At 38.0% G+C, this 15,770-nt stretch overlaps 1 protein-coding gene across 2 annotated transcripts in view; it reads right to left on the reverse strand.

The window, feature by feature from the left end:
* SLC12A1 (solute carrier family 12 (sodium/potassium/chloride transporter), member 1) overlaps positions 1–10,316 on the reverse strand; it is a 49,588-nt gene extending 39,272 nt beyond the window's left edge. For both annotated transcript variants that reach the window (XM_009886143.1, XM_009886142.1), the window contains exons 1-3: positions 9,906–10,316; positions 4,308–4,442; positions 4,015–4,090 (exon numbers count right to left, since the gene is read on the reverse strand). In XM_009886143.1, the coding sequence (XP_009884445.1) occupies positions 4,015–4,090; positions 4,308–4,442; positions 9,906–10,316 (622 nt within the window). The remainder of the gene's footprint in view (positions 1–4,014; positions 4,091–4,307; positions 4,443–9,905) is intronic.
* Positions 10,317–15,770: the final 5,454 nt, after the last annotated feature.

Raw genomic sequence — 15,770 nt, forward strand, 5'->3', positions numbered from 1 at the left:
AGACAAACATTTGAAAATGGAAATAGTGCGTTTTAGATGCCATTTACTTTTACAGGTGACCTGTAATGTATAATCTTAGAGAACTTGGAATCTTTTTTTTCAGTTGATACCACAAAATTGTATAATTAAACGGAAATAATCAAACATCTGAAGATCAGTGATAGGCGATTAGTTATAGGCGAACTGAGTATCAGTTTGAGTAAGACTCTTCCAATCTTTGGCTATATGGTCAGGTTTCTGTTAACTTTGTGAAACTGTACTAGCAACTAGAAACCACATGAGTAGGAGGTGCCTAGTATGATTTAGAATCATAGAAACGTTGGTTGGAAGTGACTTCTGAAGGTCTGTAGCTCAGCCTCCCAGTTCTAGCAGAACTATTGCCAACACAGGATTAAATCAGTGATGGCTTTGGCTGGCTCCCTGGACAAAGATCCCCCAGCCTCTTTGGATTACATGTTCCAGAGCTAGACTACCTGCCCAGTGAAAAAGTTTTTCTTTGTATACAAACTGCACCTCCCAAGCTACAATTGCGGCTGTTGCTTCTGTTATATTTTCTGGCACTACCAAGAAGAATTTGGCTCTGTAGTTCCAGAATTGTTTCTTGTTTCAAGTCAGGTGAAGAAATAAAATGACATCTTTCTCTCAACTTTATTGCTTCTAGTCCCATTTCTATCTATGAGAGGAGGGGGGAAAAAAAATGAGAAAAAAATGAAGCAATTACAGTTTGGTGCCAGACATGGAATCAGTTCTTCGTTTTATCTGAACTTGCTAACACTTATGCAATAGCTCTCTTGTTTCTGTAAGGTACATAAGTATTCAGTGTGGAACTGAAGATTATACATTGCTCATAGCAATATTTATTGACCAGGGCTCATCCAAATTGAAACTTGGGTCCTGCAACTGACATCCAGCTAGAAGTACTACAGACATATTGATTTATCTGCTGTATTTCTACGTTCTTGCTTCTAGATCAGATTCCTGACTTCAGTTCATACTGGATGATTGTAGACATCCAATCCCTGAATGAATGTTCTTTGCTGCTTAAATTATAGCCATTGTATCACAATCCTTTAAGATACAGCACTATAATGTGTGAGATATAAATGACAGATAACATAGTGTAGGATATTTAAAGTGATTTGAGCCTCTAATAAATCGTGTCTATCCTATTGATTTCTGAACTCTTGCTATAACTAGTCATGCACCTATTTTGTATGCAGGTCATCCTAAAAAAAATCCAAATGGTCGTTCCTTTAGGTCAGCTACCATTACATAGAAGCATATTGTTAAACCATGCAAATACTTTGCCTGAAAAGTGGCTGAATATGACTTTTAATCAGCTGTTAACTCTTAAATTGAGTAAATTAGACACTTCAAGTTAGATTCTTAAAGTAGATTTAAAATTATTTGGCAAGTGGATGCGCATCCTAAGGAGTATTCTTCCAGGATTTTCTATTGCATTTTACAATTTGTGTTGTTAACACGTATATGATAAATAGGGTCAGACATTTTGATAATTTGATGAGTAATATCTGCTCGGGAAGGCTTTAATGTTTAATTTAAAAAATATTTTAACATTTAAGAAGAAAAGTGCATAAAATAAAGTGACTCAACCAAAACATCATTGTAATATAACATAATTGTAATGTTCGGGGCCAGATTTTCAGTTAACATAAACTTAGTGATTTTCCCTGCCTTTGGCTAACCATTCCATGTATAGGTACAAATACAAACTTCTGAGTTTGGTGTTAGGTGGAAATATCAGACTAGTTTTGGACCAGATGTTAGGTGGAAATATCAGACTAGTTTTGGACCTTGAACTGTGTCAGGATGATACTGTCCCTTTTTTCCCAGCTGATGATAAACAGAGAACCTTGTTGGAATGTTATTTTTTTCCCCTGTAAGAAATGGAAATAATTGGGTTTTCCTTCTTGCCCTCTAATGATGGGGATATAAATGGTGCCCAGATGGTGGTTGAACTGACTCATTTAATTTCCATGTTAGTAGCAGTACCCAGTGAAATCCCCGAGCCTTGGTGATGATGAGCTTCCATCACTGTTCTCCTTAAGCAGCTTGGCTAGGGACTTAAAGCCCATTGCTTATAAGACATTCAGAAAATGCATTGAGAAATTATTCAAATGGAATTTGATGTCTCATTTTCAGAAGTAAAACTAACCTCCTTACATAAGGCATGGAGTTTTAAAAAGCAACAGCAGAGCAATAAACCATAAGAAAGGAGGGTCTGCTTATCAATGAATTCAAATGATAAAATTAAATGTGAAAGCAGAAAGGCTGTAACTGTTGTTGGTGCAAATTAATGTTAAAATCTGATTAAAGTTTAGATTGAAAACCAGGCATATGGCTGCTAAGTAAGTTGTTCTAAAATGAATTACTTTTGCCTATGGCTATTCTCACACCTCAAAACAAAGTAATACTTCTTGATGATCTCAATAAGTTACTAAACTGCCCTTAAAACTAATTTTGCATGAAACCCCAGAGCAAAGTCTTGGCAATATTAAGATGCAGAATTTTCATGGCAAGGCATATACTTATGAGTGCCCTGGGCTGTATGCTCTCATTTGCTATGCATCATAAAATCAGCAAGCACCCCTTTGTCAGGCGCAGTGCTAGAGCCACGCATGGAGCACTGCAAAAGTAGGTAAAGTTCTTCCGCTTAATTCTGGAACTTTTATGGTTTGGGGTTTTTTTCTACTTGTGTCTCTGTTTGTGCCTGGACTTCTTTCTTAGCAAGCATTTCATTTCTTTCTTTTTTTTAAAAAGCTCAGTCTTGCTCAAGTGAAACTTCTGTGAAGTTATTGTATTTTGTTGGAAATGAAACTTCAACTGTGCAAAATTTTGGAGATGTTTCCATTCAGTGTTTCATTTCATTTCCATTAACGAGAAAGTGAATTATATTTATATTCAGTCTGAATTTGAGCACTGAGTTTTACCCAAGATCGGGAGAGTTGATGCCCTGAGGCCAGAGTTTGGACTCTAGCTCGGGTTGACTTAGTATTTCCATTCTGTGAGAATCCCAACTGGAATACTTGCCATCCACCCTTTGGATTGCTGTTTTTTATGACATCTGGGTGCCAGTCAAAGATTAGGGCCCTATGAGTCTAGACTGTATGATCACATAACACAGAGCGACACTGCCATCGCAGTTCACATTCCTGTGCTTCCCCAGAGCAGCAGCTCCAAAAAGCAAGTCGTGCCGCACAACTACTGATATGTTGCACCTTACTGAGCTGCTTCTAGTTGCTGGAGGTTCTTGCAGTGTTGTGAGCCCTTTCCTCTCTCACTGGTTTCATTGAACGCTCCACAACATGCTGGACGGAGGCCTCGCGGCCCAGTCTCCCATGGACTGGGATCGGGGATTTTGATTGATTAAATTGCACAATGAAGAAGCAAAGATACAGCACACGATGAAGTGTACTTATTTAATTTCTACAAAAGCTGTAGCAAAGTTTTTAAAACTTAGTGCTTCATAGTACATAGTACAATAGTACACTAGTATCTAGTGCTGTTCTATAGTTAAAAATAACAAAATCCTGATGAAATGAGACCTCCTTCCAGTTCTGTTTTCATCTTTGCAGAGAAGTGTGAAGAAGCGTTGTTTTTAATATGTAGATGACAAGGTTTGGGATTCACAGATAAGCAAAGTGTGAACTCTTAAAGGTTAACTCTGTACGCACATATTAGAAATTGGCCCAAGTCATGAAGTTTACATCTGTTACGGGATCTAAATACAAATTTCACCAAAGCTTAGAAATATTCAAATGTGATCATATGCATAGTTAACAGATCTGTGCCTCTAAGCAGTAATTTGGCTGCGAGTCTGGAAAATTCCAATAGTTTGGAGGATTAACATCTTTTACCCTGGCAAGCATTTGAAAACATTATTTAGTTCAACATGCAAATGCACATCTCAGATTATATATTAATCATGATCATGTATAGTTTATCCTCTTTATCCCTTTCACTGTTGAAAATTATATTAAATAAGATACATACCAATTCCTGCTTGACCTACAATCCAGGAAAGTCGAATAAAAAGCATCACACCCCAAATATTAAGCATACATCTTACCTAGGTTTTAAACAAAAAATACTGCATTAGTGCAATGTTGAAAGTAGTATTAACAACCAGAAGGGTGATAGTGTGCATTACAGGCTTTTAAAAAGCACGCCAAACATCCCTCAAGTCCGCCTCCCTCTCTTACTTCTGAAAGACCCTAGTGTTGCAGAACTTATCTTAAAAGATTATTTTCTTTGAATTTTTTTAGAAATGCAGATAAGTTTCTCACCAGCACACCCTTCACCCATCCGAACTTGACAAGTCCTGTTTTGCTTTCTTCTTCCTTGCTGGCTGCTGTCTCATCTCCAGCGGTGCTTTCTCCATTAGCCACTCTCTCGACTGAGCCGGGGCTCACGGCTATGTTCTGAAGGATCACACAGAAAACAAATACATTTTTGTGCCAAGCAGAAGACACCTGGCTGCATAAGAGAGACGTGGAATAAAGGAATTCCAAAGAAGATCAGGTTTTACTGTCTCTGGAGTAGAGTGCAATATTCTGCTCGCACCAGGCATCAGCAGGTGGGCTTGCTAACAGCGAGCAAACATGAAAGAATCACTTAAGCAGAGTAAATATATTATTATCTGATGCCAAATTGTTTTTATTGTAAACTGTATTCAACATACATGTTGTGCTGATATGTTATTAGAGAATCTAACATAATGAGGGTCTCGTGGTTGGCCTCTACGTGCTGCTGCAACAATTTATGAATAATGTTAACTGTAGAAACAGGGATAATTGCTCGCTAGTGAAAAGAGACCTAGCTGAGTGCTGCATGGCAAAGTTATGTGATGAACTCTGGTGTTTTCTGTTGGATAAAGTACAAACATAATTGCAGCAAATGGGTAACATTCTTGAAAGCAGTCAGAGAAATACCAGTGAAATGGAATAAATAATGCTGTAAATGAGAAATCCTTTCTGTCGTTTAGCCACCTCTGGTAAAACCATAGAAGGTAGGATTAGGAATTGCCATATTTGTGATGTAAACAGCATAAATAGCCCAGAATTTTAGATTGTTCAAATCCAGTTAGACATAAATCTGTATTTTCTCTCTTCAGCTCTTCTGTCCCAGAATCTTTGAGGTGATTTAACATCGTGATATGTTTCCTGTGGCTTGAATTGGAATTAGTCACGGTACTGAAGTTCATACTCGTCATTGCTGCTTTGTTTCTTTTAATTTTATTTTATTTTTAATATAAAATTCTGACTGGTTTTGCAAGGAGTTGGCATTAGGTTAACTATTGCCACATATTGTCTGGGTCCTCTACAAAGACCTTCAGGAAGGACCGTGTACCTTGCCGTAGACTGGCAGAGGGTCAGGAGTGTTTGTCACCTTCTGGAGAGGAATCAATATGCTTTGAGGATTTGGAGGGGGGTGAAGGTATTTCCAGATTAACTAAACAGGTCAAGGAGAGGAAACATCTGTGTTTCTGTGAAACATATGAAGTTTTTTCATCTTGCTTAAGCTTCAAGGCTGTTTCTGTATTTTGTCTGTGGACTCAAAAAAACCAACCAAACAAAACCAGACATAAAGACCAACTGTATATGATGCTTATGCTAATGTTTGGACTCTCCCCTCATGACTGGGGGCTGTAGCCACTATGATGCAAGGTTGTGGAATGCCTTTGACACAATAAATCCAGGTTTGTGCTCACAAATGAGAAGTTAGTGACTGGATAATACATTTTGACATGGATTAAACTTGGTGCCTATGGCCCTTTTGCCCCTAAGTGAAATGGGAATACAAGACCTATTGAAAGCCTGTGACTTTGAGCTCCTGAGTTACTTGGATAATTTTGACAATTCTTACCCTAAAATAATAATGGATGTGTTTGCTCAAAATACAGTAAATGATTAAATTGAGTTAAGGAAGATTAGCAGAATAATATAAGGGTTTTTTGCTAGAGTGGTTAGAATTTCAAAGAAAAAAAAAGGTTTGGTCTTTGTACTTGAAACAAGTTGTTTCCTATGTACTTTGAATTAATTTGTGCTCTCTATGCTATTATCATAAATTATGGCCTTAAACCTTCCATAAATGCATTTTAAATTGGTGTGCTTTAGTGAATGATTGGTTATTTACCAAGCAGCTGTACCTGTGCTACTCATGCGCTACTCATGCATTAAGGATGTGGAATAAAAATGACAGAGCATTTTTAAAAGCTACCAGAATGAAAAGTTAGCTGTTTTTAAAAAAAAAACAACATTTCCTTTCCTTATTTCAGGACAGTTTAGCCTTCATCTCTCCTGGGGATGAAGATGATGAGCTCATCATGTCTCCATAACAAGTGTGGAGAATAGCCAAGAATAAAGAAAGGTTAGATGATTTCTTATGTAGGGTAAATATTAAGCCCAAGTAATTATCACCAGCCATCAGCTGTGAAATAGCACTTAGACTATTTTTTGGGGATTTAATTGGCGTTTTGTGGCTTAATGTGTGCAAAACCTGACACATCTTGCTAAAAGATGACACACATTTGACTCCAGCAGTGTGGAAACTAGATATTTGAAGTTCCTTTCAGCCTGCCTTACATTCTGACATTTGAAAAATTACATATTAAAAAAGTGTATTAAATATTAATATTTATCTTCTGATGTTAAGCCCAGCATCAAAGCACAATGGGAATGCTTATGTGATGTTTGGAAATCTGAAGTCAAACATATGTCACTTCTTATCAGAATCTGGCAATGGGCTTTGACAGGAGAGTTGTCTTCAACAATCTGAGTTTCACAAAAGCTGGGGGTGAGAGGGGCGGGATTGCCTTGGGGTATCATGTGGTAAGCCCGAATTTTAGTGTTCAAGAAAAAAGTAATAAAGCATCTTCTCCAGAACTGAATCTTAGGCTATTAGTCTAACCGCTGTGCACACTCAGTGTGGCATTTCATCCCCTCCTTAGTGGTGGCTGGAGAGCCTGCTGCACGCTGGGGCTGGTGGATAGACACCCCATCCAGCTGCACATACTGCTTTTGCCTCCTGATAGGAGCTCAGTGTTTTCATACCATCTTAATTCCCTTCCCTACTAATCTACTATTTGGTGACCTTGTGTTTGTTTATTCTTCAGAATAAGCTCTGTAGGCCAAAGTGATTTGTCCAAGGTCACAAAGTGAGTCCATGGGACAGCCAGGAATAGAGTCCAGCCATGCTAATGGCGGGTCGTTTGTTCCAGTGCTGTGGTTAGTGGCTCCCAGACCAGGGCTACAACTCACATAAGGGCACAGCAGGTTGCCAGTGTAACAAAAATCTCATTACCTCTGACATTCACCTTCTTCTTTTGAGAGGCATAAGATTATCCTTCTGTAAGCTGCGTACTGGAAAAAGTCTGGAAATGATCAAGTTAGATGATGCTTTTTTCTCTTCCCTAACAGTCCCGATCTTTTATTCTGGAAGTTCCCTTCCTTTTATTCTGGGATGGAATCTGCCACTTTTTTAATCTTCTCTAAGTGAAAGCCTTAAAAAAAAACCTAAGCAAATTTATCTAATATTTTTAAATACACAAACCATTGGCAGATGCAACAGCAAAAAACCTGACTTTTCTGGTAATGGTCAAAACTGAAAATCCCTTAATATGCTAAAGTTCAGTATATGTTCATTTAGCATTATGTTCAAAGCCAAAATACACTATATTTCTCCTCTCTGGCATCTACCAAAGTAAATTATTTCTATAAGAGGAAGTTTTTTCTGGGCGTGGAAATGTATGTAGTCCCCTGAGTAGCAGTTTACACATTTGGAAATGAGAAGTGCTACCAAAATCATATTCTTCCCGTTTCACATCCACTTTGCATTCATTTTTGGAAATAAATGATTACCCAGGTAACTGTTTCTCCTTTCTATGTAAGCCGTTTTATGCGGGCCTGTGGAGACTTTAATTTAAATAAGGCAAGCCACAACTAGGAAGTTGTCCTAATAAGATCCTAAAGAATCAGGTCCTAATTTCCTAATGGCTACTTTTTTGCTTGATTTCATTACTTTATATTAATCCTCCTTGGGACAGGTGAATCTCCAGAGAACTGGAGTTTGAACAAGCCCAGCATCCAAAAATCAGATGCTTGTCCAAATTATTCAGACCTCAGAAGTATGCAAAACTGAGTGGAATGGTGATGAGAACATGTTTTCTCTGGAGGTTTCTCATTTCAGTACTGCCCAACACAGAAAAACAATCGGGGATTTTGCTGCATATTGACACTTTTAGTCTGAGTTTGACTGTAGAGGTGATCTCTCTCTTTCAAGCCCTGTCCTGATAAGTGCATAATTAAGAACCTCAAAAAAAGTTTAATTTTAATTTTGTTATTAGGTGCATCCTGTGTATCTCCTCTGCTTGTTACAGAGAACTTGGGTATTGTGCCTTAAGGGGGAAGAGTCTAATTTTACCAAAGTCCCTAGAGTATCGTATTATTCCACTAATGTTTTGCAGTAGGTTTTTCAATGGTTTAACTGTTTCAAAGCACTTAATCTAGTTGTTCTCGTCCCTGAAAGTTCTCATTACATCTTTCCTTGCTATTTATTTTGCATGGAGGTGATTCTTCCACATAGGGAAATCAAGCCTTAAAAGATGTGTATAGGTGAACAGACAGCAAAATTCACCTATCCACCTATCTGAGGCAGTAACAAAGAAGTTAGTGAAAAATCTGGTATTTAAGACTTAATATTATCAACTTCTCAAATTCTTTCCTGTGGAAGTTCTGAATGTGCAAACCCCGAAATATTATACCTGATCAACATACATTTTTCTGACAAGTAGCCATAGAGGGTGACAAAAGTGAGGACTATCACAATAAAGGGCATGTTTTGTTATTTCATTATTCATTTACTGTAGTGCCTATATGGGAAAAAAAAAAAATGGAGCAAACAGGGAGAGTCTGCTAAGGGGAATTTTCTTCCGTAAATCCATTGGTCATATATATCGATAGTAAACTCCTACATTGTGTTAACCAAAAGTAGGTCCACTCAGAATGGAAGAGGAGAAACAGCCCTAGAAAATCTTTCAAAGGCAGGTTAGCCAGTTCTATCCTGTTCAGTAGTTCTCTCTGTAAGAGTATTTTACATAGATATAGTCCATCTATTACATGAGCAAAGTCTAAACAGCTATTCTATGAGATAATTTAGGACGAATTTAGCCAAATTGTTCTTCCGTAAATGCTTTCTATGTAGTCATTCAAGAGGTTCTTCAGATTCTTTCCAAATTCATTGGTATAATGAGCATGAAGGCCTAAATTCATTCACTGAATCAGTACCTGAAAACTGTTGTCTGCTATTTCTCTTCTAAGCAAACACTTTCAACCTCAACACCGTTGTTCTGGATTCTTTCTTGCTGTTTGAATGGTTTGTTACAGCAATAAACAGGTAGTGCTTTGGATTTCTGATGAGTTGAAATTGCATTTATTGCACATAATGTTTTTTATAATACTTATACATATTAATGAATACAACAGAGGAATCTGTGAAACTTAGTTATGCGTTGACATTAAATTCAAGTTTAGACTAAGTGTAAACTGTGTTGCTTGGTAAAATTATGAATTGATATTCATCACCTGCTGTCCTAACTCTAAATTGAAACAGAAGAGATTCAGTAATTTTATACTTTTAGACAAGATTAAGCTATGTTTTTCTGTTAATCAAGTATATTACTATCACCTTTTAATAAAAAGCTTTGCTTTGAGCAGGGTACAGGGCAGAAAACATATTGCAGCTACCAAAGGAAATATGGTAAGTGATTACTTGTACTTTCTCTCCTGGGCAAGGTCCATGAATTTAAGGACTTTCTCATATTAATAAACAGAATTAACAGCCTGGAAATGGAATAGAGAAAATTTGTGTCTTTCCTTTCCACTTACCTTTGCCAGTTGTTCATGAATTTCTAATAAGCTTGGTCTGCTGAGTTTATTCCCACTGACACTGCCAGTGTTTCTATAATAATCAATTTTTGGAACTGGGTCCACTGTGTTATGGCCAAAAGTTTGTAGATAATACATTTTAGTGTGAGTATCATAGGGATGTAAACTAGCTTCTGTTTTCTCCCCATTTTGAAGGAAATTGTCGTATAATTCTCTTTTTCCTGGTCTGTAGCTAATTCTCAGTCTGTTATGTGCTCCGTCAGTAAAAGACGTTTCTTCATAATGTGGTGGGTCAGAGCCCACATCCTCTTGGGATGTTTCATTGTTGTCATGGCTTTCATTAATTATGTTAACTTGAAACCGATTTGCATTTGGATCCAAGAATACATTTGGCGAATTATTCATTGACATCTTCAGGGATACTGTAGACTTAGCTCACCGATCCGTTTACTCTTCTGTGACTGCAGCTAGTTAGTTGCAGCTACAGCAAAGGGTTTAGTGCGGTTGCATATGAAATCTTTGCTCTGAGAGTAACGAAGTTCTGAGAAATTTTTCTTGAAATCTCTAAGCAGTCTTCCTAATGTCCGTTGTGTTTCTGCCATAAAAAATATAAATAAAATATTTCTATTAACTGGCACGGTTAGATAAATTTTCCACCATAAGCTCTCCCCCATGAGACTGTCATCCTGTGACTTGTTGAGTAAAAAAATAGTTGAATCAAAAACTGAGTTTGTGGGGATATTTCCGTCTGTGATGGATTAGCTTGACCCCTTAACCAAACTGTGGTAGTTTGGTACAGGCTCCAGTGAGGTAAAGGCCTACGCTGCAAACGGGCCAAGAACTCCTCTAGGTTCAATCTGTTCTCTGAAAACCCACAAAGGAGCAGAGTGACACAGTGAGCATCGATGCATGAGCTTGGAACACCGATCATACGATTAACTCATGAATAGCGGGTGGCTTTTCCAAGACTCATTTATCAAAGAACAAAGAAAGTTGTGGGTACAAGGAGTCTCGTGTATACCTTTTCCATCGCATGTAATTTGACTACAAGCCAACCACTTTATGCCATAAATATGACACCCTAAGTGAGCCTTCTTTGAGCTTTCTCGGCTAATCAGCCTGGCTGCATGTCGGTGCTCTTCCCTTGAGCTGGGATGCCTCTCAAGGTTGCTCCTCGAGGCAGAGAGACCTTTCACCAACGGCAGATCTTTGGTGAGCAACCGATATTGTGCATAACCTTGTCGTGTGGTAACTTTGATTTTGTCTTGGTAACTTTGATTTGTGCCTTGGTAGTTTTGAATCATTGTTCAGATGATTGTGCCAAACAGTAATAGAGTGAACATTGCCATCAAACTTTAAGTCGCACTTTTATAACATCATATTAAAACCACTTTTGCTAATACCTCTGACAGTGATTCTTTAAACAATCTAAATCACCCATTCACGACAAATTGGTGTAGTCAGCAGAATCCTAAATCAGGATTCATGACACCATCTATATAAAATGGGCTTTGGATCAGATTCTAGGTACCTAAAATTGATTTTCAAGTATAGTATTTCTTTTAATAATGCAACGTTTAATTGAAGCCAGTGGAAGTGTAGGCAGTACAAAGGATGTGACACAAGATTCCATGAAGTCCATTTACTCTTTATGTTCCACTTAAGTATTATGATACCATGTATATTTCTCTCATAGTCTAGAATTAAATTGCATGAAAGGTTTGAATCAAATACATTTTTTTAAATTAACTACAAAAGCTAGGCCTTAAGTTTTCGATAGTTCCACAATGGTGACAATTTATGAGCAGGCAATTAAAATATAGCAAATAGTTCGTTTTTTATGTAAATAAGCTTAATGTAATATGAAGGAGAAATAGACAACTGAAAATCATCCAAAAATAGCACTGGGTTTCCTAAATTATAATGGAGGAAATAACTATAGTAAAGTAGTAATTATTAAGAAATATTAACAATAGTCCTAGGCATGGGAAAGTTCATAGAATTTTACACTCAGTTTTACATTTGTACACTCAAAACACACTTTAAGATGATTTGAAAGAAATTGTAGCAAGTCATAAAGTCACACGGGTTGGAAGGGACCTTGGGAGCTTATCTAGTCCAACCTCCTGCTCAAAGCAAAGGGAACACTGAATGTAAATCAGGTTACTTACGGCTTTCACCAGTCAGGTCTTGACATCCTCCAAGAACAGATTTCACAACCTGCCCTGTTAGCCTAATCTAATACTTAATTGTCCTCATAGTGGTTTTTTTTCACCTGTATATCCCGTTGGAACCTTCTGTGTGTCACTGTATGACCATCATCTCTCACTCTCCTGCTGTGCACCCCAGTAAAGAGCAGGGCTCTGCCTTGTCATTACCCTCCTCCTAAGTAGTGGCGGGGGGCTGCTTGGGTTCCCCTAATGCTTTTTCTTCTTCTGGTTAAACAAGCCCTGTGTTCTTATAGGCCAAATGTTCCTACCCTTGACCATCTCAGTGGCCGTCCGCTAGACACACACAAGTTTATCAACACCTTTCTTACATAGGCAGGTGGGAAGGACAGGTAGACAAACTCAGAAACTGGGTTCCTGGTGCAGTCTGATGAGTGTTGAACAGAGGGGAATGATCACTTTGCTTGATCTACTGGCTGTGGTCCTGTTAACACAGCCCAGGACACTGTTCACCTTCATTGCTCCCAGGGCATGGGGCTGGCTCCTCCGTAGCCTGCTGCTCACCAGGTCCCTTCCAGGAGAACTGCTCCCTGCCAGTGAGGCCCCAGCCTGCATGGTACAGGGATTTAGTCTCTCCAAGGTGCAGAATTTGTATTTGTCCTTGTTGAATGTCATGAGATTCCTGTTGGCCCATTCCTCTAGATTGTCTAGGTGCCTGAGTGGCAGCCCGTAGAGAGGTGAATATAAGATAAAGGTACAATCTGCTTCCCACCTCCACTTTCCTACACAGACCCCTTCAAAAAAAACCAGCTCCAAGCAAACAAAAACCCCAGGAGCAAAAGGGGTACTTATATTTAAGGTCTTTAGTGGGCTAAGTACCTTTGCAGCAACTTACAGGATGGCCTAGGTGGCCCTGAAATGAGCTACTGAAACAATGGCAATCCGTATGTCTTGAAACATACCTCTAAGGAGATAAGGGAGTGTGATCGTATAGACCTGTATAATTCAGTCCAAGTCTGTTCAAACTGACTAAACCAGACCATGCTTAGATATTGAAATTCTGCATATGTATGTAAAAGCAGAAAGTTTTAGAAACAAAATCTATCTATATAAAGGAATATATGAACTGAAAATCTGGGTAAATAAGCCCATTAGATGCATTTTTTAAAGTTTTGTGCTTTCACAAGAGGTTGGACTAGATAACCTCCAGAGATTTTTTCCAATTTAAATTTCTCAATGATTTTGTGAAATGTATTTGGCCCTTTAGCACTGACAGATAAAATACCACATCAATATTTATACCTTAGCAATGTAAAGTTTTTCTAAAATCACATATCAAAATTATAATTTGAAGAGCTGATAATCAGATGTTCTCCATCTTCAGTATGAGGTGTAGCTAAAGCATATTTTCTCACTTCTTCCATCAGCTATAGATAATATTCTGCTGTCACCTCTCTATTATGGTACCACTTTATAACCCCCTCATATTTATGTTGACTTTCCTGCTTAAAGTTTTGTAAGCCTCACAGCAACATGTTACATTTATTTAGTTTATTTTACTTCTACTGGGTTTGGATGATCAATGTTATTGTTGTTATTATTATTATTATTGCTACTACTACACATTTCTGTTCATAGATAGTATTCTACTTCCTTCAGTGTTTTAAAGTTGTAAGGAAGTGTTTCATCTTCAGGCATGAAGGAGCAAAACCAAACCTTTTGTCATTAAAGTCAGTGAAAGTAGGTTTGTTTCCATCTTCATGACTGAATGAAATCCTGATTCTTTGACGACAATGAGACTTTTGCTACTGAGTAAAATGATTCTGTAATTTCACTGTCTTATTTCCATAATATTACTATTTTGCTAGGAAATGAAATGTCTCTTACCTTTCTGCTGTTCTTGAAAATAACACTTTGATTTTCACGGTGTATTTCCAGAGGTTTCTCAACTGTTATTTGCCATTAATTTTGTATTTAGTATTCTAGCATCACTCATAAATAATCAAGTTTACCTTATTTAGAATAATTTAACTTACCATTCAATCCTGTGTTTTTAGGGAAGGACAATCTGCCTCTTTTATTCATGCACATAGTGTGTCCCTCTCTTTGAGGCATTACAGACTCTGCCTTATTGGCCAGATTTTTCTCCTGCTTAATATACTGAATAGACCATCCAATCCCTCTCTTTCAAAACATTTCTAGATGGTGATTTAGAGAAGAATTCTAGCTTGTTAACTATTAACCAGCAAATGTACCTATCCATTACAATTACTGGGTTTATGGTATTGCAAAATTTCTGAGGGGGCCTGAAAAATACTTTTGTTATCTCCATTTCCCTCCCAGCTATGCCTGATTCTGTGCACAGATCATGATCTCTCATTTTTCAGTTCTGCATATATAGTAACAGAGATAACAAGAGTTCACGCTTTTGCTCAGTGCATTTTATGCAGAAGAGATTCCAATGAAGTCAGCAGGATGGGTCATTGATGGGTCCCCTTGTCCTACCTGCATTTTTTGAACCATTTGCTCCTATCCCCATTCAAAGTTTTAAGGAAAACCTTTGAAAAAATATGTTCTGTATATTCTTTCTGGGAAGATTGACTCCCTTGTCTTTTGGGGGTGCAGAGAAGGGTGGGCAGGAAATAATGATGAAGCTTTGTAATTATAAGGAAATTTGATAGTTGCTTTGAATAATAGATTGGGTCAAGAACAAGAGCAGTAAGACAGTATTGGGGTTCTTTGGGTATGTTTGCTGTGTAGTTTAGAGATAACTGAACTATATTTAACCCAGATAACTTAAGTACCTTCAGCACTCTAACCTGACAGCACAGAGCTCAGCTGTGCTGATTAGGTGTACATAAAAAGAATGGCAGTGTCAGGTCTCGGCAGTGGATTATCCCATCCAGCAATAACAGATCACATGAATCAGTGTACTGATATCTACCTTTGATTTTGTGGTTAAATTAACTAGGATAAATGCAATACACTCACTCTCTGAGGGTCTGGCATCTTTTCTTATGCAGGATCTGAAGCTGTTTAAAAGCTCTTACATTCACAAAATTGTTTATGTTTTATAATTTCAAATGGACCAGTGTAGATCAATGTTGGCTGTTCCTCTGTTATATACTTCAGACAGGAGAGTCATGTCCTTTCCTGTACAATCAAGTATTTCATGTTCCAAATGGCACTTCAGGTCTGCCGTTCCACTGGCTGCCTCTGCCTAGGATATAGGGCAAAAGGGACAATATGTATTTTTCAGAATACATGCAAAAGAAATCAACTGCTGTAACTGATCTCCTTGTCTTTGCTTCTCGTTGCAAACAGAGCTTTTTAGCAAAAGTGACAGTGCTTAACATTCTGATGCCAACCTTCTTAAAAACGGAGTTGAATTTCTGTCAAGTACTGTCACACTTGCTACACAGCTGTGTATATGAGGGTGACCTTGAATACCCAAATTTGAGTCTCCGCTTTCACTGTTAGTTCTTCTGCCTTGATAGGATCTCCTATGACCAATTCTTCAGTTTGACAGTCCAGATTGTACACTGTGCACTGTTGTAGGAGCACAAGCAGAAGAACCAGCTGTGGAGAGGCGATGGATAGTGGAGATCTTCAGTCAGCTCTGGACCCCTGTCCCTTTCGGGAGCTGGGTACAAATGGGTATGCAACATGACTGTCTCTGCTGTGGCCTTGCCAAGCT

This window comes from Charadrius vociferus, unplaced genomic scaffold (genome assembly GCF_000708025.1).
Source record: "Charadrius vociferus isolate BGI_N301 unplaced genomic scaffold, ASM70802v2 scaffold365, whole genome shotgun sequence".
Classification (NCBI taxonomy): domain Eukaryota; kingdom Metazoa; phylum Chordata; class Aves; order Charadriiformes; family Charadriidae; genus Charadrius; species Charadrius vociferus.